This window comes from Anser cygnoides, chromosome 2, assembly GCF_040182565.1.
Source record: "Anser cygnoides isolate HZ-2024a breed goose chromosome 2, Taihu_goose_T2T_genome, whole genome shotgun sequence".
Classification (NCBI taxonomy): Eukaryota; Metazoa; Chordata; class Aves; order Anseriformes; family Anatidae; genus Anser; species Anser cygnoides.
This window is the reverse complement of record NC_089874.1, coordinates 6,167,006-6,181,375: the sequence shown is the minus strand read 5'-3', so window position 1 is coordinate 6,181,375 and position 14,370 is coordinate 6,167,006. Positions and strand designations below refer to the sequence as shown.

The 14,370-nt window shown below is 37.7% G+C and overlaps 1 protein-coding gene across 1 annotated transcript in view; it reads right to left on the bottom strand.

Moving 5' to 3' along the window:
• LOC106036864 (sodium channel protein type 5 subunit alpha-like) overlaps window positions 1-13,541 on the bottom strand; it is a 36,385-nt gene extending 22,844 nt beyond the window's left edge. Inside the window, exons 1-8 of the mRNA XM_066991434.1 lie at window positions 13,456-13,541; window positions 12,329-12,457; window positions 8,774-8,865; window positions 7,153-7,368; window positions 6,413-6,476; window positions 5,657-5,801; window positions 3,252-3,446; window positions 1,563-1,754 (exon numbers count right to left, since the gene is read on the bottom strand). Of these exons, the coding sequence (XP_066847535.1) occupies window positions 1,563-1,754; window positions 3,252-3,446; window positions 5,657-5,801; window positions 6,413-6,476; window positions 7,153-7,368; window positions 8,774-8,865; window positions 12,329-12,457; window positions 13,456-13,496 (1,074 nt within the window). The 5' untranslated portion in view covers window positions 13,497-13,541. The remainder of the gene's footprint in view (window positions 1-1,562; window positions 1,755-3,251; window positions 3,447-5,656; window positions 5,802-6,412; window positions 6,477-7,152; window positions 7,369-8,773; window positions 8,866-12,328; window positions 12,458-13,455) is intronic.
• Between the last annotated feature and the right edge of the window lie 829 nt (window positions 13,542-14,370).

The window sequence follows — 14,370 nt, the reverse complement described above, 5'->3', positions numbered from 1 at the left end:
AGGAGGAGAAAATACAATGGAAAGGGCTCAAGGGTTGAGATAAGGACAGGGAGATCACTCAGCAATTATAATCATGGGCAAAACAGATTCAGTGTAGGGAGATTAGAGAAATTTATTGCCTATTACAAATAAGCTAAAGAAGTGAGAAACAAAGAAAACTAACTAAAAACACCTTCCCCCCATCCACCCTCTTCCACCTCCTCCCCCGAGCAGTGCAGGGGAACAGGAGAACGGGGACTGGGGGCTGCGGTCAGTCCCTGACGCTTCATCTCCATCACTCCCTGACGGTCCCTCTTCTGCCCCTGCTCCACGCGGGTCCCTCCCACGGGATGCCGTCCTTCCCCAACTGAGCCTGCGGGGGCTGCCCACAGGCAGCAGCTCTTCAAGAACTGCTCCCACATGGCTCCATACCACGGGGTCCATCCCCCAGGAGCAAACTGCTCCAACCTGGGTCTCCCACGGGCGGCAGCTCCCCCCAGACCCCCTGCTCCTGCGGGGGCTCCTCTCCACGGGCTGCAGCTCCGGCCCGGGGCCTGCTCCTGCGGGGGCTCTCCGTGGGCCGCAGCCTCCTCCAGGCCACATCCACCTGCTCCACCGGGGGCTCCTCCACGGGCTGCAGCGTGGAGATCTGCTCCGTGTGGGACCCGTGGGCTGCAGGGGGACAGCCTGCTCCACCAGGGGCCTCTCCACAGGCCGCAGGGGAATTGTGCTGCGTGCCTGGAGCACCTCCTGCCCTCCTGCTGCACTGGCCTTGGGGGCTGCAGGGCTGGGTCTCACTCCTCTCTCTCCCAGCTGCTGTTGTGCAGTATTTGGTTTTTATTGTTTGTTTGTTTTTCCCTTTCTTAAATCTGCTCTCACAGAGGCACAAACAACATCGCTTATTGGCTTGGCTCTGGCCAGCAGTGGGTCCCTTTGGAGCCAGTTGAAACTGGCCCTTACCTAACATGGGGCAGCTGCTGGATTCTTCTCACAGAGTCCACCCCTGCAGCCCCCCTGCTACGAAAGCCTTGCCATGTAAACGCAATACAACAGTGCTGCAAGATGTGCCACTGACACCAAAGTTGTCTAGGATGTTCAGCCTGTTCAAGAACATCTAAAATGGCACCAGATGCTTATATTTAGACAACCGAATCATGCCCCTAACATCAGCAGTAGTCATACTGAACTGAATTCAGTGTTAAATATTTTGGTCAGAGAATTAGCTGTGTACAAAAAAGAAAGGTTAGGTTATTAGGGAAGTTCTGAAAAATAAAAGGTTTTTCTATGTTTCTTTAAGCAGCATAACAGAGATGCTGACATATCTTACCACAGCTGTAAGTGCAGCAGGCTATAGTGTGTCTTTAACTATGCCGACAGCCACTTCTAACTTTCCTTTCAAGTCCACATTTCATTTCTCCCTTTGGTCCCCAAATCTAACTTTCAGATTGGTCCACAAAACAAGTTCAATCGTTTTATGCAAGAAGGGAGAGGGGAAAAATGCAAATAAATAAAGCTTTTCTGCTCATCAAATTGTCATATCACATGCAAGTCTAATGAATTTATCTTGTATTTCAAATACTTACAAGTTTCTTTTGGCAATGATTAGGCTGTGAATAAAATATGTGTTCCTCTTCAACATGATCACCTAAAATTAATCTTTGTCTTGAAATGGGCTTTTCTCCTTTCATCTCTTTTTCTTTCGAATTTTCTAAGTCAGCAACTGGCATTTCATATCTGACATGCAAGGCCTTATCACTCTCTCCAGCAGCCAAAATCTGTAAAAGAAACAGGAAAAAGTCTGTCTATTAATACAAGGCAAAAGCCAATGAATGGACTAGGACCATATACAGCTTAACTATTGTGCTATCTAAATGTTTTGCATTAGCAATTTTTACCTTTCAAATATTAAACTATCATAAAGAGGTAGGAATACAAAATACTACTCACAAGACTGAAAGATAAAAGTTATTTATCAGCTACTACAGAATTTTCAGGTGTACTGTTTATTCCCCCTTTTCTCACTTTTGACCTTGAACACAATGACAATAGAAGACGCAGGGCTCAAACTAAATCCTAAAATACTAAATCTTTCTTTACTACTATTCCTCTTGAAAGAAAGATGGAAGGAGGAAAAGCCTGAATTAAACCTGGCATTTCAGCCAGAGAAATATCACAGGTGTGTCCACAGCTATGTAGGAGGAATTTGGTACACTGGTGATACATTTCATCTTGATGAAGTTGGATAGTTGGTAGGAAATATATGCAAGTCTTCTTCCAAGTGTGACTTTTTTTGGTTGTTAGCAGCACATTAGAAGTATCTTTCATAAAAGCTTAGAAGATAAATGATATCTTATTTTCAATCTATATGTTGCCTCAGCTGAGCTTCACTTCTTAAGAATAAAAATTAATTAATTAATTAGTTAATTAATTTAAAAAAAAAAAGAAAAAGAAAAAAAAAAGTGATCCCTGGTTTCCTATGGTCCAATATGCAAATGACTCTAGGCAATACTGTGCCAAGAAGAAGGAACACTGTAGAAATCTGAAGTGTGTCTACTAACTCTTGAAACCAAAAGCAAACAAACTAACACAGTCCTGGATGTCCTTTTACATTAATGTGGAACTAACAGCATTAGCCTGGTCAAAGATATTCCTGCTCCTGTCAATCGGTAAACCTTCTGTGTGTGATGATTCAAAAAGAGGTATGAGAAGAGCTGAGCACAGTGGCTCTCAGAAAGATCGATTTTTAAACAATCCTGAAAACCATCAGTATTCTAACTTCAATCTTAAAGAAGTAAAGAAATGTCAGCTTTTCCAATGGATGCATATTTCTTTACTCATACATCTTTTGTCAGACTATGCAATAATAGCAAAAAGTTTGTTATATCCAAAGGATATAAGAAAGGATTTCTTGTACACAGCCATAGTGGTACTATACAAGAACAGGGCAAACCACAGGGTGCAGGTACCTATGCTGTCGGTAAAATAAAATACTACAAAAGCTACATATCTGCCTTGAAAGCCATCGTTGTTTGATTATGCAGTGTCAGGCCTGCAAAAAACTAAAACTTAATATGATGTAACCTAGACTCATGCTCTTTGCTCGTATTGAAGAATTGTTTATACATATTTATAATGAGACAGAAAGAGAGAAAAGAAATATGAGAACCTATTGTATGAATCATGCATAATTAAGAACCCTTTTTCCCTAACCCACAAACAGAAGAAAATAAAAGGAACCACATATTATATATTATATAAAATAATGTGCAAACCTTTTCTTTCTCTAGAATTTGATGAGCATCTTGAAGTAATTTTTCCTTTGCCTGTGTTTCAGCAAGAGTAGCTTTATTTTGCTCTTCATACGCCATAGTTACTACAGCCAAGATCAGATTGAAGAGATAAAATGAGCATAAAAAGATGACTCCCATAAAAAATAAAATGTAGCTCTTTCCAGATGTGCGGATAGTCTGTGAGGAAAAAGGAAAGGTCGTAACAGATTCTTAACAAACTAACATTTACAACAGAATTACAAGCTAACAATTTATCTTCCAGTACAATGCAAGAGGTCAAGATACTGAGCTGTTTTCTTTAAACAACAGCACTACCTCTGGTCTAGGTTACACAGAAGGTCTAGAAATACAGATAGTTGGGAGTTCATCTGGACTACAAGTAAATACATTTCAGCTCTTAAAAACTTATCTGTGATCATATAATATTTTTCTCTTCATGTAACAGACCATTAAGCATTCATAATGAAATCGTGTACAGCTGAGAATGAAAAAAATCCATTCTTAAAATTAAATGAAAGATCTCTAAGAAAATCAGTCATATGATCATCAGAGTTTAAGTTATGAGAAGCTACTTCATCTGTAAAGAGATGTAAAGCTAACTATAGAAGAAATTACTAAAACTTATTAAAGAGGAGGAAAGCTTGGATCATCTAAACGATAATGAAAGATGTGTATTAAGTGAATAAGAAGCAGTAATTAGACTGCATATTCTTAATTTTTTTTAAACAGCAGTGGAAGAGATGGCTCAAAATTAAGCTCTGAAACATCAGAAAAAAAATAACATGACCTTGAAATGGCAGAAAGAAGACAGAATCATAGAATCATTTAAGCTGGAAAAGAGCTTCAAGATCATCAAGTCCAACCACCCACCTAACACTACAAGTCTGCCACCAAACCCCAAACCAGGCCCCTAAGTGCCATATCCTCAGGTCTCTTAAATAATTCCAGGAATGGCAGCTCCACCACCTCCCCAGGCAGCCTGTTCCAGTGCCTAACCACCCTTTCCTTGAAGAAATTCTTCCTAACGTCCAGTCTAAACCACCCCTGGCACAACCCGAGGCCATTGCCTCGCATCTTATCACTTGTCACCCGAGGAAAAAGAGACCAACACCCTCCTCACTGCAATCTCCTTCCCTGTAGCTGTAGAGAGTGATGAGGTCTCCCCTCGGCCTCATGTTCTCCAGACTGAACAACCCCAGTTACTTCAGCTGCTCCTCATATGGCTCATTTTCTAGTCCCTTCACCAGCTTTGTTGCTCTTCTCTGGATGAGCCTGAGCAACTCAATGTCCTTCTTGTAGTGAAGGGCCCAAAAGTGAACACAATATTCAAGGTGCAGTCTCACCAGTGCTGCATACAATGGGACAATCCCTTCCCTAGTCCTGCTGGCCACACTATTTCTGGTGCAGGCCAGGATGCCATTGGCCTTCTTGGCCACCTGGGTTCATGCTCAGCCGGCTGTTGACCAGCAGCCCTAGCTGCTTTCTGCTGGCCAACTTTCCAGCCACTCTTCCCCAAGCTGCGTGAGGTTGTTATGAACCAAGTGCAGCACAACATTCAGCCTTGTTGAATATCACGTGCTTGGATGTGGCCCATCAATCTAGCCTATCCAGGTCCCTCTGCAGAGCCTTCTGACCCTCAAGCAGACCAAGACTTCTACCTAATTTGGTGTCATCTACAGATGCATTCATTTAAAAAAAAATCAGTTAATAAAGGTTGCCGGAGAAAAGTTCAAGTGAACCATATGAAAGCTACAGAACAAGGAAGAAGATAATTCCTTTTTAGCACAGACACTGCATAGACGTAAGAGATCCAGAGAGATCTCTTCAATTTCTGTATTGTTTATATATATACAAAAGAATTTACAAGTTACAAAATAAAACAATAAAATATAAAAGGCTCCATTTTTTTAATCCCAGTTATCAAAATATGCTCTGAAATTTAAGCATGTTTGTTCTGAGCCAAAAGGTTTGGTGAGGAGTCAGTATTTACAAAGAGAGAAACAGAGTCCATAAGTCCTCATTGCTCTTGCAGCAGCGGTGAGCTCACTAGCTGCACCTACATATACACCAATCCTTTGATAGTTACATAATTAATATTTAACTACTAATCATTGACCCAAGTGTGCTCTCCAACAAAACTATGAGCACTCATGGAAAGATTGCTGCCATCCAATGTGCAGAAGTTGTTAGAACTTAGCCAACTGAAGCTTCTTCCTTAATTTTTACACTGGTTTCAAAACAAATTTTGTATCATTAACATTTAATGATATCATTATCATTTAACAAAAAAAAAAAAAAAAAAAAAAACAGGTGCAGATTTTTCTAGGGGATATAAAGCTCTGAACTTCATGTCTAAAGTCAACCTAGCAGGTAAAAAGAGTACCTACTTGTCTGTAGAGACGCTCCCAGGAATCTTGTGTCATCAGACGGAATAAAGAAAGGAAGGCCCAGCCAAAATGATCAAAACTAGTGTAGCCGAAGTCAGGATTCTTCCCAATCTGCAAGCATTTATAGTTTTGGGGGCACTCTCCACTAACCGAAAAAAGAACCGTTAGACAATACTCATGCTTGCAGTATTAGATTGTTTCTGAAAGCACCAAATGCACAACACTATATATGGATTTTCTCAGTTCATCTGAATGTCTAGTTTCATTATTCTCCAACACAACTCTGCCAGAAGGGCTGATTTATACCAGACAATCCTGGAAAGTCATTTGTCTAGTTGAAGATTTGTGATATAGTCTTACTGGACAGAAACTATCCACTCAGGCAGGATACATGCAAAGAAATACACAGAGGGGGTGAAAACTGAAAATTTGCTTACTTTTAAATAAATCACCAAGATAAGGCGAGTTTATTAGTACCTCACATTCTTTACTGATCTGTTCCCTTCCTCCTTTATGTCATTCTACACTACCATTGTATTACCAATGCTTAGCAATACAGCATGTACATAATTGCCTATATCCTAGTATTTTAATTCATTTGTTCTCTTAATTTAAATGTTTTTTATTGAACTAAAAAAAAATACCCACATTCCACCCTTCTGAAAAATCAACAGCATTTCTTCACATCAAAAATAAAACCAAAGTCTGTCTGGGGGAAAAAAATAGGGAAGTACTAAAACCATTTTGTTCACTTACTTAGGATTCGAACTGAAACCACAGAGCAGTATTTCAGAAGATTTATTCATTCTGGCACAGATATCTATTAAAATAAGTAAATAAATAAAGGAGTCATACAATCTGAAGTTGTTGCCTTAAACTTCTCCAAATTAAATTGAGTGTTCACATACTCATTTCCTACAGCACACAGATATTAAGCTATATGTTACTGCACTTTTTAACAATGGTCTTTCACAACAAAGGGCATAATAGAGTTGTTTCTCAAGAGATCTGTTCATAAGTATGGCTTTTTTTTTTTTTCCTGTTTTGAAAATTCATTGACAGCACAACTTATAATGTAAAATTTTTATTGCTTTCTGGTAAAACTAGGAATGTCTGAAAGAAGTAAGCAAAATCCCTGAAAGACACAGTTCATGTGTGTCATCCCCACCCCCCCCAAAAAAAAAGTCATTCTCAGTGCTGTTCCCCTAAAATTAGGCTCCCCATTCAATATACGTAGGTAAAGAAGGAAATGCTTGCAGAAAACTCAGTCCCTTCTATCACACAGACTGCTTTCCTGGAATCTTTCCCCAAATTCCAGATTCACCAGGAACACCATTCAGTTGTTCCAGAGATTTCATACCGCTACTTGTTCAAATGCAAGAACATGCCTTCTTGTGAGAGACACATGCAACCATATTTTAAGACCTCTGTGAAAAACGAGTCATACATAGGAAGATATATAGATTACGTAAAAGGAGATAACAATAAAAATTTACCAGTTTCATTTGGTGAATATATCTTGGCATCCTTACATAAAATGTCATTGTACGTATCATTTGTAGTAGAATTGAGGATACATTTGAATTTTAAATTGCCCATAAAAAGCTGGAGGCCTATGAGAGCAAATATACTCAAGCAAAAAACAGTCAAGATCAGCACATCGGTAAGTTTCTTAACAGATTCAATAAGTGAATTTACGATGACTTTCAGACCTAGAAAAATAAGATTTAAAAATACGCAACATGAGAAGAGGAATGCAGTAATGTTCTTTTATGACAACACACAAGAGTTGCAAGTATGTTAAAAACAAATCAGTGTAAATCATTTTGTATCTTCACAGTATTAAATGAGGTAAAATAAAGCATATAATGAGCAATACATTTTTTATTTAAGTTTCCTAATCAAAACTTATTTGGCTTTTACTTCCTTCTAACACTAATTTTGCTAACTTGAACATTCTAGCTTAAGATGGCATCTAACAAACTCTTCTGAGTTTTACTGAGTACGGAGAGATTTTTGTGATTGGTTAAGATTAAAAAAAATGATACACATTTTGTTGAATACACATTACAATAAAGGATAACTACTGCTGACCTCAGGGTATTTTATTTAGAAAACAATACCTTGCAAATGTCACCAGTTTAAAAACATAAGAACATTTATGACACTGGGAAGGTAAAAGGGATGATATATAAATTGAAGATACATATTCAGGCAGAATAACTAAATTTGAAATATGAGATAGGCAGAGAGTGAGATCCAGGATTTTTTCTAGCAGATGCTTTTCAAAAGAAAAAGAAAAAAAAAAAAAGTACATTTAATCTCTGTTCTACATAGTGTATCTGAAAGGTAAAGTACTGACAGGTGGTTTGACATTAAAAATTAAACACTTTTGTTACAATTCCTACTATAATTCCATAGCAAAAAGAAAAAAAAAAACAACAACAACAAAAAACTTGTAATTATATAGAAATGACAGTTATTATATATCATGACAATGGGTTATACAGTCTTTTTAGATTTTCAAATGAGTTGTAGATTCTAAAATCCATACATTCACATCTAAATTAGTGGCACAGCTTACAAAAATAACAAATATCTGGATAACATATACAAAATACTATTGATAAAAGAATTATTCTTAATCCAAATTGCAGCTGTGGCCAGTAAACAAACAAATGCAGTTCTGAAATATTGTGAGGCCAGCATTCTCAGAAATAAACCATAGAAGCTTAAGCTTGTGAAGGTATAATGTGAAAACAGAAAGATGGTGGTATAGCAATTATTATTTCTGCTCAGAAAAGACAGAAGCAAAAATACAAAAGGTACTGGGGTAAAAAACAGTGAACATTAGTGATGATGGAAAATTACAGAGAGGAAAAAAAGAACAGAAGATACAAAAATTTGCTTCATCAAAATAATTTTGAGGAAAGATGAGAAAAAATATTCTCTTAAGATGCTGCTGAAAGTTACTACACACTGCAAAATAGTCACACCTTGGCATGCTTTTAACTGCCACAAAAAGTGACCGACAGCACAAGAACAGGAGAGGAATTAGTAAAACAGTAATTCTCTGCTCAAACAAAGAGACAAATAATAATATATTTTGTTCCTTACCTGGTATTACTGAAATAGCTTTCAAAGTCCTCAGTACTCTGAAAGTCCGAAGAGCTGAAACATTTCCTGATGTTTTACAGATACTAACATACCTATAAAATTAAACCACCATATAACGGAATGACAAAGATCCAGCTTTTCACAGAATATGCATATAGAGGATGCAGTAATGAATAACATACAGAACAGAAAAAGGTCCAATATACCTCAAAGTAGATGTCTGAAGTTAGGAATTAAGTCCGCTCCTAGGGATTGTTATAAATAATGAGCCTTTTGAAAAATGCTGCTCAGAAGAAACACAGCAAGTTTTTCTTCTTGTGCATTTGGATGCTTTTGAAGTGTTTATCCATCAAAATGTCAAGTAAATATAAAACCTTCAATAACACAACCACACCATCTCACACTGAGGCTGACCTGATTCAGAACACGACAGGAAAGTAGTAGTGTTCTACTACTGCTACAACTATCTACTACAACTCTCTCTTAAAACTACACAACATATAGTTTATGGAAAAGGAGTTGAACAAAATTAGTTTTACAATATGTTAACAACAGCTTGAAAATTTCATAAAATGAGGACTTTAAGAGTTGTATATTCCATATAACACTAACTAGTTACCCTACATTCTGTAAGACATCCTTCACGTGACACTGGACAATAATTGTGACTCTTCCTATAATAAGACCATAACAGGTAACAGAATTCCTTAAAATAAGAAGTCTCAGTAACAGAATCTGACAAACACTGGCTGGAGAGGATCTCTGGAGGTCATCTAGGTAACTTCCCACTCAAAGCACAACTTCGGACCACTACAGCTTTACCTAAGCTGTAAGATTAAATAAAGTACATAAATTAATCACTGCACTGTTAATTTCAAAATATTTTAATTTGTAGTATGATAGGACTCCAAAACCAGAAGCAGGTAATATATTGAGAAGTGCTTATACCTGCCTGAACACAAATGAATTAGGAGCATGGGTAGCAAAGACTGTGAAATGTAGTTGTTCATACAGCTGTTGGACTATTTGACAGCTATTGATGTGTAAATTTCTTCCATATAAAATCCTTACTGATTTGAAGGTTACCCATAAGAAGACTTTGTTCATATAGGTCCATAGGTGTGTGATGGCATCTGAGTACATAACTTGTTACTCCCAAGGGAAAAGCAGTCAGAGGTATGGCAGTTGACAGCAGCCTTTGCTACAGAGCCCATTAGATGCTGCAGTTTAAAGACCCCAGGAAAAATAAGCAAGATGAAGAGGAGGATAAAAACCCTGGACTTTAGGACAACAGATTCCAGTGTGTTCACAGATTTGCTTGGCAGGATCTCACAGGAAACTGCCTCAAAGGGAAAAGTAGCCCCTACAACAGTGGGATGATCGTCAAGGATATTTTCTTCAAAGCATGGGAACACTGCACTTCACTGATGTTTATCACTTACACTGATGTTCAAGAAGGTAGTGACTAAGGACATGTAAAAGTTGAGGCTGTTCAACACTGCTTAGATCTTTATTTGTGAAGTCTGCTGTCAGGCCTCCCAGATCCCTGAGCGTAGTCATCACTTACGAGATTGAATCTGATTGAATCTGGAGTACTGTGATCAGCCTTGGGCTCCCCAGGGCAAGACAGAAATTTCACATACTGGAACACATGCAGCCAGGGATGTCTCTAGGGATGGCCGGTAAAAGAATTAGATGGTTAGATTCTTAGCCTGGGTTGGGTTTGAGTCCGCAGAAGAGCAGGCTAACGGCGTGATGGAGCCTTACAATCTTACTGTTGTTACTAGCTGCCCAATGCAAGGGGTTAGAGAAGATGGAGTTGCACTGTTATTGGAGGCTTACCATGAAACAATGAGAGGCAGCAGAGTTAAGTTGCTACATGATTCCATTTAGGTATTCGGGAGAAGAAAAAAAAAATCACATTGTGGTTGGAATGGATTGCCTGGGGAGGTTATTGAGTCTCCATCCTTAGACAAACTCAGTACTTGGTTGGACAAGATCCTGAGCAACCTAATTTAAATTAGCCCTGCTTTTAGCAAGGAGTTGGACCACATAATTTCCCTTCCAACATACATTTCCCTTTAACAAATTAGGACATGAGAACTGAAAAATACTCAGAAATGCTAAATGGCGGAGAAAGCTTTAAAAATGCTTGAGTCTTGGTTTTGAGTGAATCTGTTCACTGCTGTAAGACTATTTTGCTTTCAAGATTAACATTTTGTATTTGAGATGCAAATTCTGACTTGCTTTCTTCTTCATTTCTTGTCCACCTAGCTAGCTGGTTTTGATATGAACTTAAATATGACCACAGCAGTGATCCATCTGGCCATTTACCCTGTCTTCAAGAATGGCCCATAACAAAGGCTTACAGAAGAGTTTAGCCTCAAGGCAATCATACAGCAATGCCTAACAGATTTCATTCTTCCAGAAAATTTATAGCTCAGGGACGTCCTGAAGAAGACAGTGTCTTTGTTTTAAATATAACCCTTAACGTCTTCTCGTCCTGGATTCTGTCCAGAAACCTTCTGATTGCAAGTAAGCTTTCTGTATCCACAGCCTCCCAAGAGAACGTGCCTACACATAGTGTGAAAAACAAAACCCTTCTTTTTCATTCTGTCATCTGAGAACTTTAGTTGGTGCCTTTAGCTCTCATTTTAGGAGAGCTCTTTTTGGCTTTATGCTAGAGACTTCTACAACGTCCCTGCTTTTTGTTTTGTTTTGTATTGTTTTTCATGAGAGCCCTACTCTAGGTAGTTTCTCATTAGATGGAGCACAAGATGTAACCATCTTTGACACTCTTCTCTGTACTGTTTTTTAATCGTCATCTTTTGAGATGTCAGAAGCAAGACTACATATAGCCTTGAAAAAAAAAAAAAAGATTTATACAGTGAAACAACTCTGTGTTCTGCTCTGTTATTTATTACCCGTGATGTCCTCTTTTTCTGTTTCATTCTCTGACCATTATTGATTGCACACTGGAGTGGTGTTTTCACCATTTTTTTTTCCAACAAGTGAAATCTATTTCAGAGTTCCTAACTGTGTATGTAAAGATAGGTCTGCTTTTATTTGAGCATCACTTTACATTCTTCAAATTTAATCTGCTATTTATCACCATGTCATTCAACATCTTGTGGTGCGCTTTGAATCCTTCTCAGATAAGCCTCATCTGATCCAGACCACAGCAAATAATACAACATAAGGAAGCATGCTTGGTTTTGGCTGTCTGTGGAGACACTTCTTCATTTAAAAAAAAAAAAAAAGTACTGAAAGTATTGCACTGGGAGCAATAAAACAGTTCCATTAACTGTGACAATACATGAAGTAAATGAGCAAATAAATGCTAACTCAAAAAGATGAGCTTTGCATTTAGGTCTTGCTTTAAAGTCTAAGACAATTTTTCTCTCTTCAGGCAGCAGATATGCAAAGAGTGATCCAAACACAGGAACTCTTCAATAGGTAGAATGTCAACTACTGTAAAGAACTTCAGACCATCAAATGTCATATTATTTGCATGTTTGTCCCTTGAGTGTAAAAGAACAACAGAGTTTTACTTACGTCACAATGATAACAACAAAATCCAAACAATTCCACGGATCTCGAAGAAAGGTAAATTCATTCCAAACAAATCCTCTTGCTAATAATTTTATCAATATTTCACCAGTATATATGCCAGTAAAAAGATGTCTGAGAAGGAAATAATATATTTAAGCTATAGAAATAAAAACATAAATGAGATTAAAAGACATTTAGGCACATTCTATCTTTTCTGTGATTTAGCCACAGGATGGAAATGAAGGTAGAAAATGCAAAGTATGATAAGGCAGGATAGATTACTTTCAGAAACACACTGTAGATATAAGAACATGCATTTCTGACTTTCAGTAAGATTTGCACGTAAATCTATAATCATAAATGTTCATGTAAGTATACCATACTAATTCTGGATGAATAATAGTTCACACTTCCTTATGAAAAATTATGAAATTAACGTTATCACTGTGCTTAGCCCAAAATAAGAGGGTTTAAAGTTATGGAACCTCTGATGCCACAGGCAGATTTTCAAATTTTAATTCCAGAACCTCAACTCAATTTACACTGGATACAGAGCACAATTATGAAAGGTAACGAGATGGTACAAAAAGCTCCCTAATGTGGACAACTGAACTGGGAGTGTCCCCAGAAAACACCAAGAGAGAATGGAAATAATACTTATTCCTCTATGCTTTTTGTATGAGCTGGCCATAACAGACACGCAGGTTATTCCCTAGGATGAGGTGGTTCTCCTGCTCTATTTAGCGTTGATGTGGCCTCACCTTGAATGATGATTTTTGAAGGTCCCTTCCAACTGCATTATTCTATTCTATATTAGCAGTTAGAATTATGCTACACAAACTCTCTAAACAGCATAATCCTTTAAAGATAAAATGGGCCAACCTTCTATATTATACCAGATGGCAAAATTAGCCAACGTAGAGTAAAGGGCGTATTCCTTGTGTATTCCTCTGAGAAAACAGGCTGAAGCTCCACAAGGACTGGCTGCTATTACAATAATCCCAAATCTTCCTCACAGGTCTCTCAGAGGATTTTCAAACCCCAGAATTAGATCACCACATTATTCAATCTCCTTCAGTCCAGCAGGTTAGTTTCCTTAGAGTGAAGAAAAGGCAATTGAGGTAACTTACTCAGTCCAGTTGAGCTGTGCTGGAAGGTTATTTACAGCCATGGAAGCACAATTGAGTATCACAGTACATGTAATAAAGCCAACAAATATTGTGAATAATAAGTCAAGGAAAAAGTGCTGTATTATAAAACAATGAAGTTCAAAAAAGTTGCCAATTTACAAACAAAACCCATGAAGTTATTCAAATAACTACTTTGGTTTTGAATATGCACGACTTTTCTTGCTTTTTTCCAAAGAAGCTGATGTCAGACCAAATTTCTGCTCGGCTGGGTAAACCTCATGATGTAAAAATAACAGCATGTGGGGACAGTTTTGGAAGATAGGACATTAGACTGAAATTCCAGGTGGACATAAGAGGTCAGACAGAGCTGTCGGAAGACATGAGGATCATAAATAAATGAAATACATTTAAAGAAGGAAATCTGAGAGTCCTCTGCTGTCTAGTATTACTTGAAATTTTAGAAACCTCCATTCTCTTGCAGCAGTAACATGAAATAAAGAGAAATGGGTCACAACCCCATACTAACCATGGTTTTTAATAAATCCTAGATAAAAAAGAAAAAAAAAACATGAAAAATGTTAATTATCAATAACTAGTGTTCTTTGAAGTTGGAGGTCCATGTATACATTTTTTATGATGGGACAGTTACAGCCTACCACAAATATGGAAAGTTTTCTCATTTTATGACAATGTGGCAGACAATGAAAACATACATAAGAAAAAATATCCTTTCATGAAAGTTCAGTCATCACCTAAAAAAAACGTTGGTTTTGGTTTTGTTTTTAAACAAAATTTAGGATTAACTTGGAACTGAACAGCCAATTTAGTAATTTATAATAGCACTAATATACATTCAAAATCAGCCAAAGGTCCCTGGAAAAAGATCTATTTCTACAGATGAATAAACCTAAATGA